This window comes from Neofelis nebulosa, chromosome 17 (genome assembly GCF_028018385.1).
Source record: "Neofelis nebulosa isolate mNeoNeb1 chromosome 17, mNeoNeb1.pri, whole genome shotgun sequence".
In the NCBI taxonomy this organism is placed as follows: domain Eukaryota; kingdom Metazoa; phylum Chordata; class Mammalia; order Carnivora; family Felidae; genus Neofelis; species Neofelis nebulosa.
Window position 1 is genome coordinate 34958047 of NC_080798.1, and position 23069 is coordinate 34981115.

General features: G+C 57.0%; 1 protein-coding gene across 2 annotated transcripts; it reads left to right on the forward strand.

Moving 5' to 3' along the window:
- The first annotated feature begins 1409 nt into the window (after positions 1–1409).
- On the forward strand, positions 1410–22799 carry KATNB1 (katanin regulatory subunit B1). Of its 2 annotated transcripts, none has more exons than XM_058708116.1 (20): positions 1410–1542; positions 2690–2994; positions 7390–7520; positions 10809–10926; positions 16158–16258; positions 16879–16920; positions 17555–17638; positions 17860–17975; positions 18403–18474; positions 18636–18786; positions 18888–19078; positions 19168–19298; positions 19711–19761; positions 20633–20700; positions 20840–20959; positions 21050–21199; positions 21484–21560; positions 21641–21715; positions 21976–22092; positions 22395–22799. In XM_058708116.1, exons 2-20 carry the CDS (start codon positions 2955–2957, stop codon positions 22525–22527), a joined length of 1968 nt encoding a protein of 655 aa, XP_058564099.1. In that variant the 5' UTR covers positions 1410–1542; positions 2690–2954; the 3' UTR covers positions 22528–22799. The 2 variants fall into 2 exon arrangements, with proteins under 2 accessions (XP_058564099.1, XP_058564100.1); XM_058708117.1 differs by lacking the exon at positions 1410–1542 and adding an exon at positions 1587–2562.
- Positions 22800–23069: the final 270 nt, after the last annotated feature.

Below are 23069 nucleotides of genomic sequence, written 5' to 3' on the forward strand. Positions count from 1 at the left end.
GCATTTTAGTGCCACTGAGGGCAAAATGTCTTGATGTTTACAACTTTCAAATCACTCAGCAAACATACATACATGAACAAAGCAAATACGGAAAAATGTTAGCAAGTGTTGGATTATCCACCAGGTGAATTGTACTATTAAAACTATTACACATCATTGTAGAATTCTTTGCAAGTTTTCTCTGGGAAGTTTTTCACAATAAAAAGTTGAGGGGAAATACAGAGTGGACAGCTTTGATCAATCAGATTTTATTCTGCTCATCTAGTCCTCTTTTGATACCTCTCTCCACCCACTTCCCAAAAGTACAACGTGAGGGTGGACCCTCTGCCTCTCTCTGGCAGGGGGTGCAGTACCGTGGAGAAATCCGCAGACTTTGCTTTAACAACAACGGTTCAAATCCGGACACCATTCTTTTTTATCGTGTGGCCTATTACAAACGCGTTAATCTGGACCTCAAGTTTCCTTATCCGTAAATCGGAACAGGAATTCCTACTTCTTAGGATTGTCAGGTGCGTTACAAGAGATCAAGCTGCCCTAAACTGCAGTGAGCGGCTGGCGGATAAACGGGGAGGTTCGGGGGTCTTCAGGCACCAGGCCCTGGGCATCACCAGTGGGCTCCAGTCCCTAATGAGCGGTTCCTAGGCGGCCTGGCCACGTGTGGGGCCCCGGCTCCAGCCGGCCACGGCCCTTCCCTAAGCCCTTCCTGCCCACGAATCAAATGAAGCCGGCCTCTCTCCGATTTCTGGTTGGTGGTGCCTTTAAGGTGGCAGCCCACACATCCATTCACCGACGCCGGGCCGTGGGGCAGCACCCCGGATCTCCACTCCCGGCTCGCACCCGGGATCAAGCTCCGTCTCCCTGAAGGTCTCCAGTCCGAACCAGAGAAGAGAAGTAAAGTTCTTAGACCACCGCAGCACCGCCCCCGACTAGAGGGAAGGAGCAGGAACTACAGCAAAGTGATAAAACTTCACCTCCTCGCCCCCCTCCAAGATGGAAGGTCCGTGGCTTCACGCTGCTCCCGATGTCCCCTCCCCATTGGCTACTTGGGAACTGGGTTTTCCAATAAGGCTTAAGCTTATTGGTTAAGTTGGGACGGTTGCTAAAGCGATTGGCGCAGCCGGCATTGGAGGGCGGCTCGAAATGCTTTCAAACGCGAATTAAGTTTGAGGGAGAGAAGGAAAGCAGAGGAAAGGGAAAGTTTGAGGTGGAGGCGGGACCAAGGAAATGACAGCCCTCATTGGTTAATTAGAAGCTGAGGGGAGGCTCTTGAATTCTCCTTCCTCGTGATTAGTCCCAATTCAGGAAAAGAGGGCGGGTACTTAGGAAAAGCGGCAGAAGCGCCTTCTTCGATTGGTCAAGCCTGGCTGGAGGTGGAGCGCTCGCGGCGGCTCATTGGTGCGGGTGGTGAGGAGGGCGGGGCTCTGAGCCGGAGGTTTTGTTGTGAGGGTCGGTTGTCAAGCAGCGGCCAATCAGGGCAGGGGATGGAGGCAAGTGGGGGTCGCGCCTGGAGAGGAGCCTCGGCCTCCGGAGCCTCAGCTGCAGGTGGAGTGGGCGAGGGGGCGAGGAGGAAAGGGGCCTAAGGGCCTTGGACCGGGCCACTCCAGGCCGGGCCGAGCCGCGCCGTGGCGGAGAGAGCTCCGGGCGGGGGGAAATTGGAGCCCGTGCCCCGCAAGCCGAGAGGAGTGGGAGGATTTGGCGAGGCCGTGGGACCAGCCCCAGCCTCGGGACGGGCGGGACTGGCGGGACGGGCTTGGGGGCCGGAGGAGAAAACCCGGGAGGCCGGAAGCGGAGCTGGGGGTCTGCAGGAGGATGGGCGGTGAATAGGGACACTGGAAGCAGGAGAGTGAATGAATGGGGGGATACTGATAGCAGAGTGGGGAGGGAAATAAAGGGGGTCTGGCGAGGCAGGGGTCAAGTTAGGGAGCCCAGGAGACAGGATATGCACGGATGGGGGACACAGGCAGCAAGGAGAAAGGGAACAAACGGCGGACTAGAGAGGCAGAACTGGGGAATCCAGGAGAGAGGGGACGGACAGGAGAGGGTTCATGGGAAAGAGGCTTGGAAGAAAAGGGTAGAAGGCTTCATGAGGTGGCCTTTTAGAGTTGAGGAGTCATACCGACTCATGCCCAGACTGGAGACCTAGTTCCCAGTCTGTCCTTGGGAATTGCCAGGGCCAGGAGTAGTTTCCTTGCCACGAACGGAGGGATTGGACCCTCGGGGCCCTCTTTGAGATTCTACCCAGAGAAGACTTAAATGCCTGTCTCTGGAGTGCCTCTCTTGGGCCCATAAGCTTAGCCTCTGACTCCACCCCCTTGCCATAGCGTCAGACACAGCAGTCATTCCCAGAGATCTGTCTGAACTGCGGACATGTGGTCTTCCCCGCCCCACTGCGGCTGCTGCACTTCAGGCGGCCAGCCTCCTGGAACAGAGCCTCCTCCCATCCCATCATCCCGGCATCTGGGAGGACCTTTTTTCCCTGGGTCCCAAGTCATCCTGCCTGAGGTGCCTCCTCCAGATTCTCAAACCCGATTGGCAGTGCAGCTCCTGGCTCTGGTGGCTTTGGTGGGTGTCTCTTTGTCAAGTGGCCTTGGTGATCCAGGGAGCTGCAGCTGTAGTTCTGCAAGCCCAGAGTTTGGCGAACTCATACCAAGTGTTTTCTAACAAGCCATCGTTTCTGTCTGTGTTCCAGCCCAGGGTTGAGCTGAGATGGCTCAAGCCTGACATTCCACAATCCAGGATCCTGACGGGCACACACAGGCTGCTGCTGTGGCTGCTGTGAATGACTTAAAACCAGGAGGCAATCCGGAGCTGAGAGTCGAGGCATTCCCTCTGCCTGGATGTGTGGGAACTCCTTGCCAACTTGATTGGCGGATCCTGGGGGGGATCCACCCCCACCCCTGGAGGAAAGCACAGTCTATTTCGTGGGCAGAGCTTCAGGTGCAGCCGGTTGAAGGATGGCCACCCCGGTGGTCACCAAGACAGCCTGGAAGTTGCGTGAGTGATTTTCTCTCTTTTTTTCTTGCTCACCCCGTTTATTCTGTTAGCTGCTTGTTGCTGGAGAGCCAGAACCCCCAGCTTTGTCTCCTGTTCTTGGCACAGAGAGAGACTCCCAGCTTTGCAGTAAGATACACCAGGAGGTAAATCATGACTTTGGTCCTTCTTAGCTGGGTGACACTGGGCAGGTGACTTAACCTCTCTGAGGCTTAACTTCCTGTCTGTGTAGTGAGATGATCACACCTACATTCCAGAGTTGCTGTGAGACCCAAGCGAGATGATGAACATAAAAGCAGCTCTCAGCGCAGTTAGGCTGACAGGCGGGATTAGAGAAATGCCAAGAGGTGTTCTTGGCATTTGCAGACATCTCACGAGTCGGGCTTCCCCCATGAGGTGGGGCATCTTGGAGCGGGGGTGGGGGTGAGAGGGGAGGCTGAGGGATGCTGGCAAAAGGGTCTGGAATGTGACTGAGCAGCATCACCCATCTTCACGTTATTCTCCACTAGCAGTTCTAAACGTTTTGATCTTTGTACCTCTTTATACTCTTAAAAATTGTTGAAGACCCTGACGGCTTTTTGTTTATGGGAGTTATCCATATTTACACGTTAGGAATTAATACCCAGACATTTTAAAACACAAGCATATACAGTCAAACATGCCATTTGTGATGATGTCATCACATGTCTCCCCCCCCCCAAAATCCCATGTATGCTTGTGAGCAAACGAGAGGGTAAAAGTCACGTACCATCTCGGTGTTATTCTGAAAATAGTTTTCTCTTGGACCCCTGGAAAGGATCTTGAGGATCCAAAGGTCCCTCTGACCTATAATAACTGGTTGGCATAGATTTGCTGTGCCCACACTGGTCACCTTTGGCTATGAGCTCTCCCTGAGCTGTTTTTGGAAGCTGTGCAAGGCTCCTCTGAGCTGTTTTCAGAACCTGGGCAAAGCCCTTTGCTGGATCTTAGTGTCCTCATGTGTAAAATGAGAAGTTTGGGCAGTTTCAAATTGTTCTTAGCCCTAGGGTTCTGGGAGAACCCTGTTATGGACTCCCAAGGAGAGTACAGTTTGGACAGAGTGGCTCTGTAATTTTGGGGCTTATATATTCCCTCATAGCTGGTCTTTCCTGAGCATAGAATGAGGCACTGAGGAGACAGTCCAGAGGCGGGGTGTGGCGTGCAAAATAGATGAGGTCCCTGTGCAACGGGGCTCAGAGCCTGGGGAGAGCAACAGGCAGGAATCAAATAACCACACCCCTCCATTTCTCCTTCTCTGATTCCAAGCTGAGACCTGTGCTTCAAGTCCATTAACTAGATAATGGTCAGGGTAGGGGAGTGCTGTAGGCTGCCTAAATAGCACGTACAAGGGCCCTGGGGCAGGAAGCTCGGTATGTTGGAAGGGCTCAAAGAAGGCTGCCGCACAGCAGTGGAGAGAGTGTGTCACATGAGGCTGTTGGGGCCTTTGGGGGCACTTGTCCACGGGACCCCAGCCCTTCTGAGGCCCTGGCTTTATCTTAAAGGCAAGATCAAGCCATCAAAGTGTTCAAACAAGAGGTAATATGATCAGGCATGTCGGTTCTGCTGACAAGTTCATGTGCATAGCAGCCGCCATGAGTATAAGCTGTCTGAAGATCCCAAAGCCAAATGATCCCTGCTCCTTGTGGCTTTAGAGTCCAGCAAAGATCAGAAGGTGCTAGGCCAGTTTGGGTCATTGAAACCCAATTCTCTGCACCTTCCATTTAGGATGCAAATCTTCAGCACCTCTGTCAGAATGCAGTGTCCCCGGCTCTAGCTGGGACGTGGGGCCCAGGTTGTGCCAACTGAGCTTGAGAAACTGGCACAGGCCTGGGCCAGAGGGTGGAGCAGCAGCCATCAGCCTGGCCTGCCAAGAGATGCTGTGAGGAATTTTATTTGTTGCACTAAAATTCGGTACCCAGGCCTGGGCCATTGGTGGTTGCTGTCCTTCAGGCCAGAGGGAGAGTTCTTAGGCCAGTGCCCCATGCCGAAGCCTCCTCTGCCTGGTGCCCATGGTGTACCTCCCTCTCCTGCTGGTCCCCGGCTCCTCCAGGGGCTCCAATCAGGCCAGAGACCCTGGTCAGGCTGCTTAGAGGGGAGTGAGCTGAGTCCCTCTAGAAAGACCTAACCTCCACATCCTTCTTACCCCAACATCTGTGGTTCTTCGAGAGGGATGCCATGTCCCAGGACCCATCTGATCAGGCTATAGCATAAACACAGGAACCTTCTCACTGTCGTTCCCCACATTCTCCCCAGTGCTGGGCCTGGAGCAGCCGCCCAGGAAACATTTATATTTGAATTAAGGGGCAGTAGTCCTGAGGCCCAGAGAGGGGTGGCAGTGTGCCCAAGAAAGCCCGGTGAGGTGGAGCCCAGCCAGAGGTTTCCCTGGGAAGGGTGAGAGCCAAGGTAGACACCCAGGCCTTTAGGTAGGTCACAAGTGGAGGGCAGTGCATGCAGGGAGTGTTTTCAGAGAAGGGGAGAAGGCCCAAGGCTTGGGAACTGAGTGCTCAGGGAGAAGGTGGGTGCTCTCCTTCTGGGTTGGGAAGTCACTAGGTCCCAACAGAAGCTCTTGAACGGACAAGAGTCTGTGGCCAAAGCCCCAGAACACCCCAGGGATCTGTCCCTACAGTGTCTAGAGGACAGAACTGCCCGTAGTTGAGATGCAGATTAGGGAGGGACTCAGCTCCCTTGAGTCCAGTGATGGGGTTCCCGAGGCCTCCGCTGACACTTGGGCCTCTGCTGGGGCTGGACTCAGCCTGTGCAGGGCTTTGGCCGGGCAGGGCCCTGAGGTGGCGCATCATCTGTGACAGTGAGCCTGGGGTCTGGTCCTCAGGGCAGTTTTGATGACATCCCCTCTGAGCCACACTTCCTGACAAGCAGCCTTCCTGGGCCCCATTTCCCACCCGCCCTGTGGTGCGAAGCCAGTGCCACAGAGACCCCCAGGCAGGGTGGAGGCCGGAGTGCAGGAGAGGCCCTCTATGCAATGACTGCAAGCCCTTTTCCTCAGCGTCACCCAAGCCGGCCTCCCGGTTGCCTCAGGGCGTCGGCATATTGGGGTTTTCCCTATGCTGGTGTGGGGAGACCTGTCCTCTGTCTTCCTCATTCCCAGGAGGAAGTCACTTAGGGCCTGGCTTCGAGGCCTGGGCTGCCTCTTAGCTCCTTGCTCATGTTTGTTCCCTTTGGAGCACTGATGAGACCCTCTGTGGTTTACGTCTGCTTCCCCCCTGCAGCTTCAGCAGTCCTGGCTAGGGGCCCTCATGGCTGCCCACCGGGGCCATACCTCCCACTCTGTCTGGTCAGCCCTCACTCCCACCCCTCACACCCGGGCCTCCCACCCCCAGGCAGCCCACCCGCCTATGCCTGCCGGGGCCCCCAGTGCCCACTCTCTGTGCCTTAGCCTTGCTAACAACCACTGAGCACGGCTTAACAGAATGTTCTCAGGGAATCCTCAGCAACTCAATGAACCAAGCACTGTTATTACCTCCATTTACCAGAGGAGGAACCCAGCCCTCAGAGAGGGTAAGTGACTACTCTAAGGCCACACAGCCTACAGTAGCAGAGCTCAGACCAGAACCTGGTCCATGATTCTGAAGCTGCAGGCTGAAGCCCTGGGTGAGCTCACTTGGAGATAGCTTGTCTAGAGTTGACCTGAATGGTCCAAGTATGTTCTCCAAAGTGAGTTTATGTGTGTAGCAACCAGCCCCAGAGAGATGCTTAGGTGGTATGTGGGTCAATATTTTTTCTTTTAATAATTGTTTTTGTTTTGTATTATAGATAAAGTATAATGAACATATCAATCTTGTGACTTTATGAATTTTACCGCTTAATTGTCTTTATTTAGAAAGAGCTAAATACAAAAGGCAAGTCATTTTTTTTTTTATTTAAAAAAAAATTTTTTTTTAACGTTTATTTATTTTTGAGACAGAGAGAGACAGAGCATGAATGGGGGAGGGTCAGAGAGAGAGGGAGACACAGAATCTGAAACAGGCTCCAGGCTCTGAGTTGTCAGCACAGAGCCCGACGCGGGGCTCGAACTCACGGACTGTGAGACCATGACCTGAGCCGAAGTCGGACACCCAACCGACTGAGCCACCCAGGCGCCCCGGCAAGTCATTTTTTTAAGTTGAGCGTGGTAAACATAAAAATACTATCAGTTTATATGCAGAACCGTCAGGCCGGAGTGTGGGACAGGAATGCCTGAGGTTGAGAAATAGTCACTTCTGCCTCAGGTGCAAGGCCTGTCCTAGCAGCCAGGCCTCGGCTCATGGCAGGGTGTCACCAAAGGGGAGCTGTAGTGGGCAGAGCCCTCCTCCTGGGCTTCACGTGCCAGGACCAGGGGCCGCCTTCTCTGAATGCCTTTTCCTCCTGTCCTTTCTCGTGTAGAGGAGATTGTTGCCCACGCCAGCAATGTGTCCTCACTGGTACTGGGCAAAGCCTCCGGGCGGCTGCTGGCTACTGGTGGAGATGACTGCCGTGTCAACCTGTGGTCCATCAACAAACCCAACTGCATCATGGTGAGCCTCGCTAACCTGCGGGAAACAGGACAAAAGCCCAGGGAGGGGACGGGCTTGGGGAGCAGGGTGGGGTCGGGCCTTGGGGAGCAGGTGGCTTTGCAGGCTCTGTCAGGTCTAGGGCACCCGGAGGCTAGGGGGACACAGCACGACATCAGTGCCCACCTCCCCGGCCCGCAGCCATCTGCTCAAGGGAGGCCCAGGACAACCCCGGATGGCTGGGACAGTAGCTAGCCCTCAGGAATGGGGAAGTCCCCTGCTGGTGGACAGAATTCCGGGGAGCCTATGTGAGAAAGCTAAAATAAGCCCATGGGCTCAAGATTGAGGTTTGCCCGCTGGCCCATCCGCCCACCTGTCAGCTGCGCTTGGAGGTTACTTTGAATCATTCCCTGTCTCCTTCCACAAAAAAGATTTGAGGGCACCAGGTTGAAGCTGATTAGCGAGCTGGTTCTTTAATAACACTTTCTCCCAGTCACACAATGAATTCATTGCCCCAAACTGCCTCCAAAACAGGAAAACATAAAGGAGGAAAATACAAAAATGAATTACATCTATTTCCATCATCCAAAGACCACTACACTTGGTATTTTGGTCTGTGCCCTTCTGGGTGCTGATACAGATACATATACAGGCATACACATACACACGTGCAAACGTGCACACATGCGCATCATGGCAATATATAACCATATATTTTTGGAGCACTATCTTATTCCTCTGCAGCCTGGAAAGATAACAGTCTTTATTGTTTGCGAGCATTTTCCAGTGTCAACAAATATCCTTCCACAGCGTGATTTTTTTTTTTTTTTTTTTTTTTTTAACGTTTATTTATTTTTGGGACAGAGAGAGACAGAGCATGAACTGGGGAGGGGCAGAGAGAGAGGGAGACACAGAATCGGAAGCAGGCTCCAGGCTCTGAGCCATCAGCCCAGAGCCTGACGCGGGGCTCGAACTCACGGACCGTGAGATCGTGACCTGAGCTGAAGTCGGACGCTTAACCGACTGAGCCACCCAGGCGCCCCCACAGTGTGATTTTTAATGACTTCCTGGTATTCCATTGTAGGGATGAGCCGGAATTAGCTTAGCCATTGCCCTGTTCCCGGCCTAAAGGTTATTTCCAGTGCTGTGGCTCTGCTCAGCCACAGAGGGGAACATCCTCATCTACCTCAATCTTTGAACAGATCTGCGATGGTTGCATTATCTGAGGGTGTGCACTTTTTAAAAAGCTTTCGAAACATATTGCCAAATTGCCCTCCAGAAATCAATTTATATTCTTGCCAGAAGAATGGGGACATGCCCTCCCCACCCCACCACCCCCCCACGACCTTGCCAGCACAGGGTATTAACATTCTTATGATTCTTGGCCACGTGAAGATAAAGATAAGGGATAGGAAGTGATTTTTTTTTTTTTTTTTTTTTTTTTTTTTTTAGTAGAAACTTAATCACCTCAGTATTTCTGTGAGATGCAGCCAAGAACTGAGATCCAAGCTGAATCAGGGCCAGGGTAAAGAACAGAATTGAAATTGCTTTGTTTCGCTTCACTTTATTCTTGGGATTCAAGTGTGTCCTACCCCCACCCCCAAAATGCCCAAGTAACACATACTGATTGAAAATGAATCAATAAAGACCAACCAAAACGGACGTGAGGTGACCCCATGCTCACGTCCCCTGCCAGACGGCGGGGAACCCCCTTCTTATGCTGGGGTCAGCCTGCAGGCCTCCCCCCATGTCTCCCCTGCTTACACACTGCATACCAGGCCTCTCAGCTCCTCACGCCCACCACCTTCTTGCTCACCTTCGGATTCAGGCCCGTGCTACGCCCCCTGTAGACGGTCCACTTTTACCTGTTTGTATGTTTCTGAGTATGTGTGAGCTTCGTATAGTTCAGTATCCAAATGATCCAGGGTAAGCAGTGAAAGGTCTTCTTTCCTCCCCCGATTCCCACTTTCTTCCCTACGGACCACCATAGCACAGTTTCTGATTAGTTTATATCCTTCCAGAATTTTCCTCCTTCTTTTTTTTGTTTTTGTTTTTGTTTTTGTTTTTTTAATATACAGACAGTATCCTGTATACACCGTTCACCTTTTCTCGCCTGAAGTGTCATGAAGATGAGTCTTTATTATAATTCGGATGGTTCCCTCATTCATTTTTATGGCCAAGTAATAAGTTTTCTGTTGCATGGAGGACCACAGCTTAGCTGACCAGTTTCCTCCGATGGGCACTTATATGGCTTCTAGTCTTTTGTGTAAAAGATTCCCTGCGGTGAACGACCTTGTGTCTATTTTGTTTGCCATGTGTTTGAGCGCGTGCAGAGGAGGCCCCCAGAGGTAGGGTTGTAGCATGCAGGGAATGTGCATTTCTAAGTGTGGACACATTTTGCCCACTGGCCCCCCATGGAGTTTCTACTCACTTATACTCCTACTGGTGACGTCTGTGAGTCACACAGGCTGCTTGTGACTGTCTGGCCTTTGGGTAGTTCTGCTGGGGAGCAGTTTCCCCTGCCATCTCCACCCCTCCCTCGGAACATCGTCTTAGCAAACAATGATGGAGTCACCACTGTGCCTCGAGGTGGCCAGTGCTGGGCGGGGAGTGACAGATGCCATGGACTTCACATTCCAGCCTTCTCTCCAGAAAGCTGGAAATGCCAGCACCTCCCACCCCTCTAAGGGGCTGGGCTGGGACCTGGCTGAGCCCTGCCCCAGCGCTGCCCCAGCCCTGCCCCGCTTTGGCCTGCGCTGAGTTGGATGAGAGTTTTTAGCAGTAGAGTCACTGCCAAGCTCTCTGGGTTCCACCAGCCCCTGCCTGGGAGTGTGGCCGGGTTTTCCGCCAGGGGCAACCCCCGGGGATCCAGGCATTCCAGAGGGGTGAGGTGTGTACCATTGACCAGCCAGGCCTCGGTTCTGTCAGGGTTTCTCCTCCCGAGGAACATGGCCGGGCAGAGTGGGAATGGAAGCAGAGCTTAGTGGTTTGGACTCAGGGCTGGAGGGTCAGCGGCTCCCCTGTAAGGGGCCCAGGGCCATTTGGGCAAACGATGTCCTCATCTGGGGCACACCGGGCAGCGGGAGGGGTTTGGAGCGTGACCGGGCTCTGGCTCCCTTTGGGCCCTGGAGGCCGAGGCCCAGAGAAGTGGCTGCCCAGCCCGCGTGCGGGAGAGCCTCGGTGTGGCTCCGTGGAGCACAGCCTCCCTGCTGAGCCACCTCTTGCTGATGCCCTTCCTGGGGAGCCAGAAACTGGGGCAGCAGCGGGGGCTTCTCCACACAGTGCCCTGAAGCTGATACCCTCTCTCCACAGAGCCTGACAGGTCACACGTCCCCAGTGGAGAGCGTCCGCCTCAACACCCCGGAGGAGCTCATTGTGGCCGGCTCCCAGTCGGGCTCCATCCGCGTCTGGGACCTAGAAGCTGCCAAAAGTAGGCATCTGCGCTTGCTTTCCCCACATGTACGCCTGCAGTCGTGTTGTCTCAGGCTCTGCTATGAGCTGCTTCCCCCGGGAAGCCTGTCCTGACTCTGTTGGGTGCTTCCCTCCTGGAAACCTGACCATACCGGGTGGCGACTGCCCGCCCCCGTGAGCCCCGCAGCAGCGACGTCACTGCTGCCTCCGGGTGCTGACGCCCAGGAGATGTCCCGGACACCTGTGGATGGGCGGGTGGGTGTCGGTGTGGATTCAGAACCTGGGAGAACATCAGGGGCTACGCGAGACACATGAACAGGTGTGGGGGCCCGTGGGGAGAACCGGGGTGCGTGCGCCGTGACGTGGGGGCACTGCCTCTCAGCTCAGGGCAACCGTTGCCTGCAGGAATGGGGCCTAGGGCGGGTAGGTCTTCTGTCTCCTTGTGCTCTGTTTGTATGAACTTGGTTTTCATCTTTATAGAAGTTGTACAGAGCTTAAAAAGCCAAATGCCGGCCATTCTCCAAATAATCATGACGGAAATGAGAAGCCTTCACCTCACTCCTTCCCATCCTCCAGGGGCCTCAACCTTCTGTCCTCCTGCCTCGTGTCTCACTACCTCCGCTTTTCTGAGGAACGTGGTATCGTGGCAACTCCCGTCCCTTCTGTGCGTCTCTTGCTGCCTTCCTCCCACGGAAGTCAAGGAGTTAGCTCTGTGACGGGATCTTGGCTGCGCCAGAGTCCACATTTGCCATCTTCCTTGGTTTTCTGCCTCTTTTTCCTGGAGCACGTTCTTTCATAGCTCACGGAGAGAGAGTGCGTGACGGGTTCAGTTTTAGAGACCATCCACGGCTGAAAATGACTTTATTCTACCCTCATCCTTGTTTATTTATTTTTTAGAGTTTGTAGAACTCTAGATCGGAAATAGTTTTCCCTCAGAACTTTGAAGGTGCGGCGACATCGCATGTTAGGCTCCCGTTTGGTGGCTGTTGGGAGACGCGTGCAGTTGCCTGGGTCCCGTATCCGCTCGCAGGCACTTTGTCCCGGTGTCCTGAGGTTTTGCAGTGGTGACCCTTGGTCCTATGCTAAATCCTTGCTGGGATCTTTCAGCGTGTAAACTTGCACCTTTGCTTCCGGGCCACGTGGGGCGTCTTGCCTTCCCTCACAGTGGGGGCTGCCACATGGCAGCCTGGGCCCAGTGTTGCCAGCTGTACAGACTTTTTATTTATTTATTTTTTTTGCCTTTTTTTTTTTTTAACGTTTATTCATTTTTTTTTTTGAGACAGAGAGAGACAGAGCATGAATGGGGGAAGGTCAGAGAGAGAGGGAGACACAGAATCTGAAACAGGCCCCAGGCTCCGAGCTGTCAGCACAGAGCCCGACGCGGGGCTCGAACTCACGGACCGCGAGATCATGACCTGAGCCGAAGTCAGACGCTTAACCGACTGAGCCACCCGGCGCCCCGCCGTACAGACTTTTTAAGGAAAAGCTGGGAATCTGGAACTTTCGGTGGAATCCCCCCCGTTTCTGACAGCTAGTTCAGTATTTTTGCAGAACACTATGCAGGCCAACAGTGAGAGGTCCAAGTAAAACCTGTTTGCTCGCTGCTTTTTGCCAGTGTCCAGCCTGGACCTTCCAGCATGTTGGGCGGAGGCCCTCCGGTACCTGAAGGACGGGAGAGGAAACTGTGGCGGGGGTCTTGCTGAGGTTGCTTTTTCCAGAAGAGAGCCCCCTTGCCTGGTTGAGACCCAGAGGTCTTTCTGGGCCTCTCCTGCGGTGTGTGCTCGACCTCTGCTGTAGGACAGCAGCCATCAGCCACGCGTGCCCAGTGGCCGGGTTCTCTGTGCTCAAGAATAGCGGTCTTCTTACGTAGATGGTCCTCAAGAGAGATGTCGCCCCTGGGCCTTTTGGGTGATGCTTGCCCGCCCGGTGATGGGCTGCATGCGCAAGACAAAGCCCCTGAGATAACAAACCGGGGCTGCGCGCTTAGTGTCTCCACGTGTGCGTTCCCGCTGCCCGGCCACACGCGGGAGCCAGGCAGGGCATGCTGTGCTTGGGTGTTGCTGGACTCCGGGGCCCGGGGAGGAGCAAGCTCCGGCTGGCTGGGCTCCAGCTGAGAAAGCAGAACGGCTCGGGCAGAAGGCAGTGTGCCTGGGAAGTCTCTACCTGGATCGGAATCCCAGTGGACAGCACTGGCCATTCACCATCCACTAAGGAGCAAGGGACAAAAGGGAGGAGCCAAGGGTGCCACGCTTTCTCAGCCGTGACTACTTCACACACGAGGGAAATGTGAGGAGCTGGAGGCAGGCAAAGAATGAAGACCGACGACCCGTGGGATTCCCGGGCCCTGGGCTCTCAGTGTTTGCTACTCTACAGGGAGCTCATTGCAAACACATGGCCCAGACCTCACTCCCAGAGAACCCGATTCAGTAGTGGCGTGGGCCCAAATCTGGCTCTCAGTACGCTTCCAGATGATTCTGAACCAGAGCCAGGTCGGCAGGGCCCCCTCATTTGACACATGGGCGAAGTGGGGCCCAAGGAGGGGTGGCTGGGGTGGCAGAACTCGGGACTCAAATCCTGGCATCAAGACTCCCATCCTAGTGCCCTTCACCCTGCCACTCGGGGGGTTCGATGCTGGGACGGAAACTTGCCGTCAGCAGCCTTGGCGGGAAGAGCTAAGACCTCAGGCCGACCTCCACCCCTCCCATCACAGCTTAAGTGAAAACAACGGGCCAGTTGGCGTCCCAGGTGCACAGGGGCTTCTAAAAGGGCTGCCTGACTGTCACGTGGGTTGCCTCGAAAGGCAGCCCATCACTGGAGGGTTTAGGCAGAGGTCGAACGGCTACTCAGCTAGGATGCCTTGGAGGTCCTCACACCGGGCAGACGGATCCAGGACGCCCCTCCACTCCGCAACTCCGGGATCCTGTGACCGAGCCCTGCAGTAGCAGGACTTCCAGGGGCTCTCCCGGGCCAGAAGAGCAAGGGCAGAAGTCACGCCAGAAGAATGTGGTCCTGCCTGCTTTCCACAGCGCAGCCAGAGGGCAAGGGTGGGTCAGCCCAGCCATCCCACAGGAAGGTAGCCTGCGTTTTGCGAATCTGGCCCACACAGGGGTGGAACCGGCCACATCCTCTCGGGGCAGGGCTGGAGTTTGGAAGCCTTGCCGTGGGGCGCAAAGCAAGTGGGCTGGGAGGTGGGCGTGGCCTGGAGCAGGGGCCAGCACACGTCTGTACCCTCCGGCCCCGGATTTGGCCAGCAAAACAGCCCCTGAGCCCCCCGTGGCATGTGACGGCTCCGGAGAGTGGGGAGAGGCGGCCGCTCAGGTTTTGGTGGTTGAATTAGATAGGCAACAGATGTGGTGGTTGAATTAGTCAACAGATGTCAACAGATGTGTGCCTCATCACACTCTGGAGGAGCTAAAAATGGGTCGGTCCCAGCTTGGCGCCTGACAGGGCCTGCTGCAGAGTGGCAGCGAGTAGGATGGGTGGATATGGTGGGCAGGGGGCGGAGGGCTGCACTTTGACCTCAAGGCAGATAAAGACCCGGAGCAGTTCATTTGATCCTGCCCTTAGGTGCACCTGGCTCTGTGTTAGGAGCCATAGACGAATGAGCGCCCTTGACTCAGGTAAAGGGTCACGTGGTGAAGCATGCTTCTCAGGACGCTGATGCCTGCTTTAAATTCTGGCTCTGCGCCCTGCTGACCGTCCTCAGGCAGGCTGCTTCACCCTCTGAGCCTTAGGTCCTCGCCCACCTCCTGTTGGTGTTTGGGGGCAGTGCTAATGTGCTGATGTCATTCAGGCTGTTCTCCACACACCAGAAATGCTCAGCAGATGTCCTGGGGACGAGGGAAGCGCCCAAATGGTCATGGGCACTGAGGAGTCATCACTGGTGTCAGAAGACAGAGAACCAGGATATGTGCTCTGAGGCCGGAGGACGGGCGAAGGTTCCATTGGGGGGACAGAGGAAGCAGCTTTCGTGCAGAAAGGAATTACAAGAATAACTGTAGCTGGCATCATCGAGCACTTACTGTGTGCAGGCCCGTGCTAAGCACCTTATGTCTACTTTCTTAACTCTGATCATGACCATTACGAGGCTCAGATGGGGGTAAGGGATTGCCCAGGGTCACGTAGCAAGCAAGGAGCAGAGCCAGACTGCTCCCTTTTCTGTCTGGCTCCAGAGTCCTGCACCTGGACCTTGAGGGAAGGAGGCAATCATACACTAGAGTTTGTTTAATTGACCTAGTACTTGGAGCTCAACTCTCTTGTCCCTAAAGCATTATGTTTGGAGTCTGCTTGAACACCTCCAATGGAGAACTCATTACCTCACAAGGCAACCTTTTCACCTTGGCTCAACCTAAGGATGGCTGGATTCCACACCCCTTGGCCCCTACACTTATGGGATGATCAGTTTCATTCAGGTGGTGAAATTATAAATCTTTTAACAAGCAAGACACTTGAGGCCAGAGACAAGAAGCAAATCTGAGTCATGCCGGAAATACTCTGAGATAGAAGCACAAGGTTTGCCTGAGGGTCGGGCTGGGCCTGGCCACCGAGCTGCCTGCAAATGCTTGACGGATGGGAGCCGAGGTTCCCCACAGCAGCAGTCATGTCCTCCTTGTGTTCTCAGTTCACATGGCACCCGTCCCATCCTCACAGCCACCCTCCAGCCGGTGTAAGGACCACGGCCACTCCAGGCATGCCCTCCAACTGCCCTCGTTGGGGCCTTTGCCCCCCTTTTCCCTCTGCCTGATATCCTCCCTCATCCTCCACCCACTAATGTCCTATTCAAATACCACCTCCTCCAAAAAGCCTTCCTGGATTTCTCTTTTCAACCAAGCAGCTTTTCCCCCAGCATGGACCTCTCCTGCACCCCTCTTCTGCCTCAGCTGTGGTGGGAAGGGCCCAGGAGAGCATAAGTGAACCGAGTGCAATCGTTGTCCGGCTCTGCTGACTCTAGGGCAGCGTCCTTGTGAGCACACACTGGGACGAGCCCAGGGGCGTGAGCTACAGGGAGCGTGCACTACATTTCCTGGGGGCTTAGGTAATGACAGAAGTGGCTTCATCTATCAGGAGGAAAATAGGAAAATCAGTCAGCGTGGTAGGACTCTGGTTGATCTGTCTCCCTATTTTTAAAATCGCTGTTTGGGTTTGCTGTGTGGTTACCATGGAGGCACACACACAAGTGAATGTGGCAGCCCTTCCCCCACTGGGTGTCTCGTTCGCCTCATGCCCCGTCTCTGCTCTCTTCCTTGACAGTTCTTCGCACACTTATGGGACACAAAGCCAACATCTGCAGCCTGGATTTCCACCCGTACGGCGAGTTCGTAGCCTCAGGTTCCCAGGACACGAACATCAAGGTGCGACACTTTCTGTGCCCTGTGTCTCCCGCTGGGCCAGCAGTGGGCCCTGGGCTGTGTGTCGTACCTGAGGACGACACAGGTAGCTTTTGGCTCTGTGGGGGGTGCGTCTTCCCTCTGGTAGTGTCTGCACCTTCCAAGGAAGAGGGATGTGGAAACATTTGCCAGACATTCTCAGAATGCCCAGCTTTGGGGCACCTGGGTGGCTCGGGCAGCTGAGCATCCGACTTTGGCTCAGGTCATGATCTCATGGTTTGTGGGTCTGAGCCCCACGTTGGGCTCACTGATGTCAGCATAGAGCCTGCTTCGGATCCTCTGTTCCCTCTGTCCCCGTGCCCCTCCTACTAGCTCTCTCTCTCTCTCTCTCTCTCAAAAAGAAATAAAAATTAAAATGTAAGATTTTCAGCAAAAAAAAAAAACAAACCTCACCTTTAGTGAACAGTTTCCAGAACCCTGTCATTTTGGGGTATAATGACCTGAGAGTGCCTAGAACCCCTCTCTGCTCATGGCCGCACACCGTCCTCTGAGCTGGGCACCGGGACTGAGCTTGGCCCCTCGAGGCCAAGCCCACCTTGGTAATGACCTGTCCTGACTCTGCCCCTCTGCTCTTCTCCCCACAGCTCTGGGACATCAGGAGGAAAGGTTGTGTCTTCCGATACAGGGTAAGGAGGGCGCCCTTTGTCAGTCATTCCGCGAGCACCATGCAGCAGTGGAGCATGGGGTAGTGCCCAGACCCTGGCACGGGGGGTGGGGTGGGGGCGGAATTCTGTCCCATGTGGGTGACGATGTGGGAAATGAGGGTCCAAGTGAGAAACGTGAATCTAGAGCGGAGCAGGAGTGCTGTGGGCGGTCCATCTGGGTCCCCCGCTTTCCATGACTCCTCCCAGAGCCATATTTACCAAACTGTGCTCCGTACTCTGGCTTTGTAGGCAGATGACAGGTGTCATTAGGTGAAAAGCATTCCTGTTCATATGGGTTTGGAAGCACTGAGTTTAGTAAGTAATTTTAGACGTTTTTAGACCCTTGACATTAAGAGGGGACACGTACCTCTGCAAAAAGAGGCATGAGATATGTTGCTTTCCAAACTAATATGAATGACCGATAAATCTGGATTTCCTGGAGCATCCTGCAGGACCGGAAGTCATGAGTGCATGAGAAGTGTCCCTCTGTGACACCCTCCGTGACCCCTCCCTCACAAGCCTGCTCGTCAAGGGCGAGGTGGAGCGGGATGGTGAGGAGGGAGGCCCGCTGGGCCTAGGCCCCTACGGTGAGCTCGGCGCTCTGTCCTCTCCTCAGGGACACAGCCAGGCTGTGCGGTGTCTGCGGTTCAGCCCCGACGGGAAGTGGTTGGCATCGGCCGCAGATGACCACACAGTGAAGGTAGCTCCTGGCCTGACCTGGGCCTGGGGCGGGCTGAGGTCTGCTGATCACTCTTGGCCTGGGCCCTCCGCCATCCCCCCCACCCCCAGTCGGGCTCGAATATCCCAAGCCTGTCCAGAGCGGAAGGCGGCTCATGGATAAAGAGCCGGGGTGGGAATAGAGGGAGAGCGGGCAGACGAGGTCCCAGGCCGGGTCCTGACCTCCCTCCCACCCTGCCCCAGCTCTGGGATCTGACTGCTGGCAAGATGATGTCCGAGTTTCCTGGTCACACGGGACCTGTCAACGTGGTGGAGTTTCACCCCAATGAGTACCTCCTGGCTTCTGGCAGCTCTGACAGGTGAGGAGGAGCAAGGCCTGTGACCCATGACTGCCACCTCTCATCTCTGTCCTCTGTGTGTGTTTCTCTGTCCCAGTCCATCTTTGTCCCGAGGTGTCCTATGCCGGTGATGCTCTGTAGACCGAACTGACTTCCGGCCGTGCCAGGGTGGGGTCCTGGTCCCATCTCACCCCCAGCCCTGGTTCCCGGGCCCCAGTGTCCTGGGCCGTCATGGCATGTCCAGATCTAAAGCCCATGCTCACCTCCCACCTACCAAGGCCCCTTGCCTGCCTGTATAGGGTCAACCCCTGGCCCTAGGCCTTGCTCTTGGTGGCCACAACCCAGAGGGATGGGCGTTTGCAGAGAACCGGGCTTTCCAGGCCCCAGGCCCGTATGCAGGCTGGCACAGGGCCGCCGGCTCCCCGGCACAGCCTGGCTGCCTTTGCAGGACCATCCGATTCTGGGATCTGGAGAAGTTCCAGGTGGTGAGCTGCATCGAAGGAGAGCCAGGGCCTGTCAGGTGCGCAGGCGGCTGGGTGGCAGGTCTGGGCCCTCCTCCAGGGCCATGGGATGTGGGTATGGGTGAGCCTTTCCCGTCCCCGCTTCTGCTCCCTCTGTCCGGGGCTCCCCACAGCCTTCCTGGACTTGTTGGGACCCACAGCCCACTCTCGCCTGGCCCAGGAGCGTCCTCTTCAACCCCGATGGCTGCTGCCTGTACAGTGGCTGCCAGGACTCTCTGCGCGTCTATGGCTGGGAGCCCGAGCGCTGTTTTGACGTGGTCCTGGTCAGCTGGGGCAAGGTGGCCGACCTGGCTGTCTGCAACGACCAGCTGGTGAGAGAGCCACCCACCGCCTCCCCCTCAGGCCCTCACGTCCCCCCCCAGCCCTGCTGGGGTCCTGCCCTCCCGTACCCCAGCTCTGCCACTTCCTGCAGATAGGTGTGGCCTTCTCCCAGAGCAACGTCTCCTCTTATGTGGTGGACCTGACGCGGGTCACCAGGACAGGCACCGTGGCCCAGGACCTTGTGCAGGACAGCCGGCCCCTGGCGCAACAGTCAGCCCACCCTAGTGCCCCGCTTCGGCGCATCTATGAGCGGCCCAGCACGGCCTGCAGCAAGCCGCAGAGGTAGGGTGCTCAGGCCCCAGAGGGCTCAGGAGGCGGGCCGGCCCCAGCTGGCCGGGCCGGCCTCCTATCGGCTTGGCCCCGCCCCACAGGGTGAAGCAGAACTCGGAGAGCGAGCGCCGTAGCCCTAGCAGCGAGGATGACCGGGACGAGCGGGAGTCTCGGGCCGAGATCCAGAACGCCGAGGAGTACAATGAGATCTTCCAGCCCAAGAACAGCATCAGTGAGGCCTGCCCCCCGGCCCCTGCCCAGCCCGGGGCCCCCATCTGTGCATGGAGGCCAACGGTGCTTTATGGGGGACGGTGTGGATGTCGCTGTGCTTCCGAGGCTTGATTCCCAGCTTACACCTGGAACCCAGGCTCTGTCCCAGGTCTTCAAGGCCCCAGCAGAGGCCCCGTGGTCACTCATTGCCCCAGCCCATCCCGAGCAAGGGGAAGGCCCCATAGGGGCAAATAGATGGGAGGGCGCAGGCCTGGGGTTTCCTGGGACCAGGAACGGGGTCACAGGTCTGCAGCTGTGTGTGCACCTGGGGACCACCTTCTATCCCCTGTGTCCCAGGCCAGCCCGGCTCTGAGGGCTCAGGCAGGAGCCCCAGGCTGGCCATTATCAGTCCCCAGCCCTCCTTGCCTCTGCAGGCCGGACACCACCCCGAAGAAGTGAGCCCTTCCCGGCACCCCCCGAGGACGGTGAGTCGGGCGGCAGAGCTTGGCCTCCCAGGGTCACCAGCTCCCCAGGCCTCATCTGCCGTGGCACCATCTCCAGTTTTTCTGGGCTCACCCAAAAGCGCCTACTGTGCGCCGGCCCCCTGCTAGGCCCTGGTGATGGAGCCATGAGCAAGGCGGGCATGTGCTCCCCCCAAGAGCCCACACCCTAGGGAGGAGGACAGACGGCAGACAGCCACACTGCTAGGTCTGCGGATGGGACGTGCTGTGGAGGCAGGGGTGTGGTGTGCTGAGGGAGGGCCCCTGTGGGCCGGTGGAGAAGAGAGAGCCAGGAAAAGCAGCAGGTGGGAGGGAGGTGGGAGGGGGGCGGGTCTTGGGGTCTGGGAGCCGGAGGCCAGCCCCCACGTCCCTCCCCTCCTCCACCTGGCTTCCTCTTCAAGGGGCCATCTCATCATTCGCCCTCAAGGTGGTATTTCCTGTGCTTCCCACTCACCATCTACTCGCTGCATGTCCCCCCCCCCCCCCCCCCGCCACTCCATTCCCAGTGAGGTGACAGGATGGCCACTCCTGGGAACTCCCTGGGTCCCATCCACACACCGTACCTGATGCCTGCTTTCTGCCAGACCTGTGGTGGAGTGGGTGGAAAGGGAGGGGACAGGTCTGACCCCCACCCTCAGGCCTTCCCAGGAGCCTCCCACACCTAACCCGCCCCCCCACCCCCCCACCCCCATCCCAACCCCCCACTGCTGATGTCTCCTTCCTCAGCTGCCCCACTGGTTCCTGCCCATCTCCCCCAGTTAACAGGCGCCACCCAGAGGTCCACCACAAGGCCTGCCTTCTTCCCGCCCGTCCCTCTGGCCTGACCTGACCCAGAGACCTTTCTCTTTTCCTCCAGACACGGCCACAGCCAAGGAGGCGGCAAAGCCCAGCCCACCCATGGACTCGCAGTTCCCGGTGCCAAATGTATGTCTAGGTGTAGAGGGTGCAGTGTGGGGCTGGGAGAGGGGCTGAGGTCCCCAGCGAAGGTCGGGGCCTCCCGTGCCGGGGTGGGCAGACAGGGAGGCCTCAGGCTGGCTACCCGCTGAGCTCTGGACCCTACCAGCTCGAGGTCCTGCCCCGGCCCCCGGTCGTCACTCCCACTCCTGCACCCAAGGCCGAGCCAGCCATCATCCCTGCCACCCGGAATGAGCCCATTGGGCTGAAGGCCTCTGACTTCCTGCCCGTGAGTGGGGGTCCAACCTGAGGGCGGGAAGGAGGCCCATGGGCGAGGGCGGAGCTTCACTGCCAGCACGTGGGCACCCGTCCCACACAGGCCGTGAAGATCCCCCAGCAGGCGGAGCTGGTCGACGAGGACGCCATGTCGCAGATCCGCAAAGGCCACGACACCATGTGCGTGGTACTCACCAGCCGCCACAAGAACCTGGACACCGTGCGGGCCGTGTGGACCACGGGTGACATCAAGGCAAGCACCACCTTTCCCCCAGGCGTTGGGCTGGCCGAGAAGAAGGCTGTGCAAGGCGGGGCAGTGGGGCTGGGTGGCCCCTGTCACCACACTGGCCGACTTCATGTCCCATTCTGCCACCATCGTCATCACAAGCTGCCATTTGTCGAACACCTCTTGTGGGCCTCACGGTCATCACTTTAGGTGCAGTCTTGTTAACACCCCACGACAAAGTCCATCACACCACACCCAGGCAGGGGCCGCTGTGTCCCCGGTCCCCTCTGACAGGTGCTCTCTTTACACAGACGTCGGTGGACTCAGCCGTGGCTATCAATGACCTGTCGGTGGTCGTGGACCTCCTCAACATTGTCAACCAGAAAGCGTAAGTCGCTGTGGTGGATGGGGCTGGCGGAGCGGGCCGGGCCGGGTGCTGAGGGCCCACGTCCCCCACCCTCTCCCCAGCTCCCTGTGGAAGCTGGACCTGTGCACCACGGTCTTGCCGCAGATCGAGAAGCTTCTGCAGAGCAAATATGAGAGGTAGGCGTGGGGAAGCCACAACTGCCTCATGGCAGGGATGGGAGGGGCAAGAGGCTCCTTCGGGGACGACGGGAAGGACCCCAGGGCTGGTGCCCGTGTGAAGCGGCTTTGCAGCTCTACCGTCCCCGCCAAGTCGGGAGAGGCCACGCTGAGAACAAGCGTGTGCTGTCCCTGTTCCTCTGTCTACCCCTCTGTCTTTGTGGACCTTGCTCTCTGTTTATCTTTCTGTCTGTGGCTCCGTCATTCATCTGCCTCTGAAGCTATGTCCAGACTGGCTGCACCTCCCTGAAGCTGATCCTGCAGCGGTTTCTGCCCCTGATCACTGACATCCTGGCGGCCCCGCCATCTGTGGGTGTGGACATCAGCCGGGAGGAGAGGTGAGGGGCCCAGCCGTGTGTCGGCATTGGGATGTCGGGGTCCACGGGCCTGGGGGCCCAGCCTGCTCAGCGACGGCCTTGCTATAGGCAGCCTATAGAGGAGGTTGTGCCTAGAACAGTGGCTCGTCCGTGTTACCCCCGTGGGATGGGGGTGGCTGCAGACCGGGCTCCGTGGCCTGCTCTGCCCTGAGCCCAGGCGTGGCCTGGATGAGTCCTGCGTCCTGGCCTGCCTCCAAGAGGAGGGCGGGAGTGGTCTGACAGGAGAGGCCCTGGCACTTCAAGCGCTACCTCTCTGCCCACAGGCTACACAAGTGCCGGCTCTGCTACAAGCAGCTGAAGAGCATCAGTGGCCTCGTCAAGAGCAAGTCGGCTCTGAGTGGCCGCCACGGCAGTGCCTTCCGCGAGCTGCACCTACTCATGGCCAGTTTGGACTGAGGAGCTCTTGGGTCTGGCCTCAGCCCCCACTCCTGTTCCCTGTGCACTCCTGGGCCCGTGAGCCTCTGCCTGGCCTCTGCTGCAGCCCTGCGGCCATCCTGGAGGTGGTGGCGCTGGCCCACTGGCCACCTGCACAGCCCTGAGCTCTCAGACAACTTCTCCCCAGCAGTGGTTGCCCAGCTTTGCCAACTCCCGCTTCTTGGGGCAGCAGAGAGCGCCCTGGGGCTGCTGCTGTAATTTATAAGGCGGATTTTATTAAATTTGTAACTATTCCCTGGTTGGTTTGCCTGGAGGGGCATTCTCTGGCCACGTGGCTCTCTCAGGCCCAGGGCTGCCTGCCTGGCCCCTCACGGAGGAGACAGCTCCCCCTCCTGGAGGCAGTGCACCAGGGAGAGTGGCCAGCAGGGGGCAGCAGATTGCCAGGCCTGCAGGAAGGGGCAAGTTCAGACCTGGGGGGAGGGGGGGGAGGGCAGCAGCTCCCCCCTTTCATGGCTCAGGGAAACAGGCGAGGGGTCGCCCCCACCGGCCCATCCCTTTGTCTC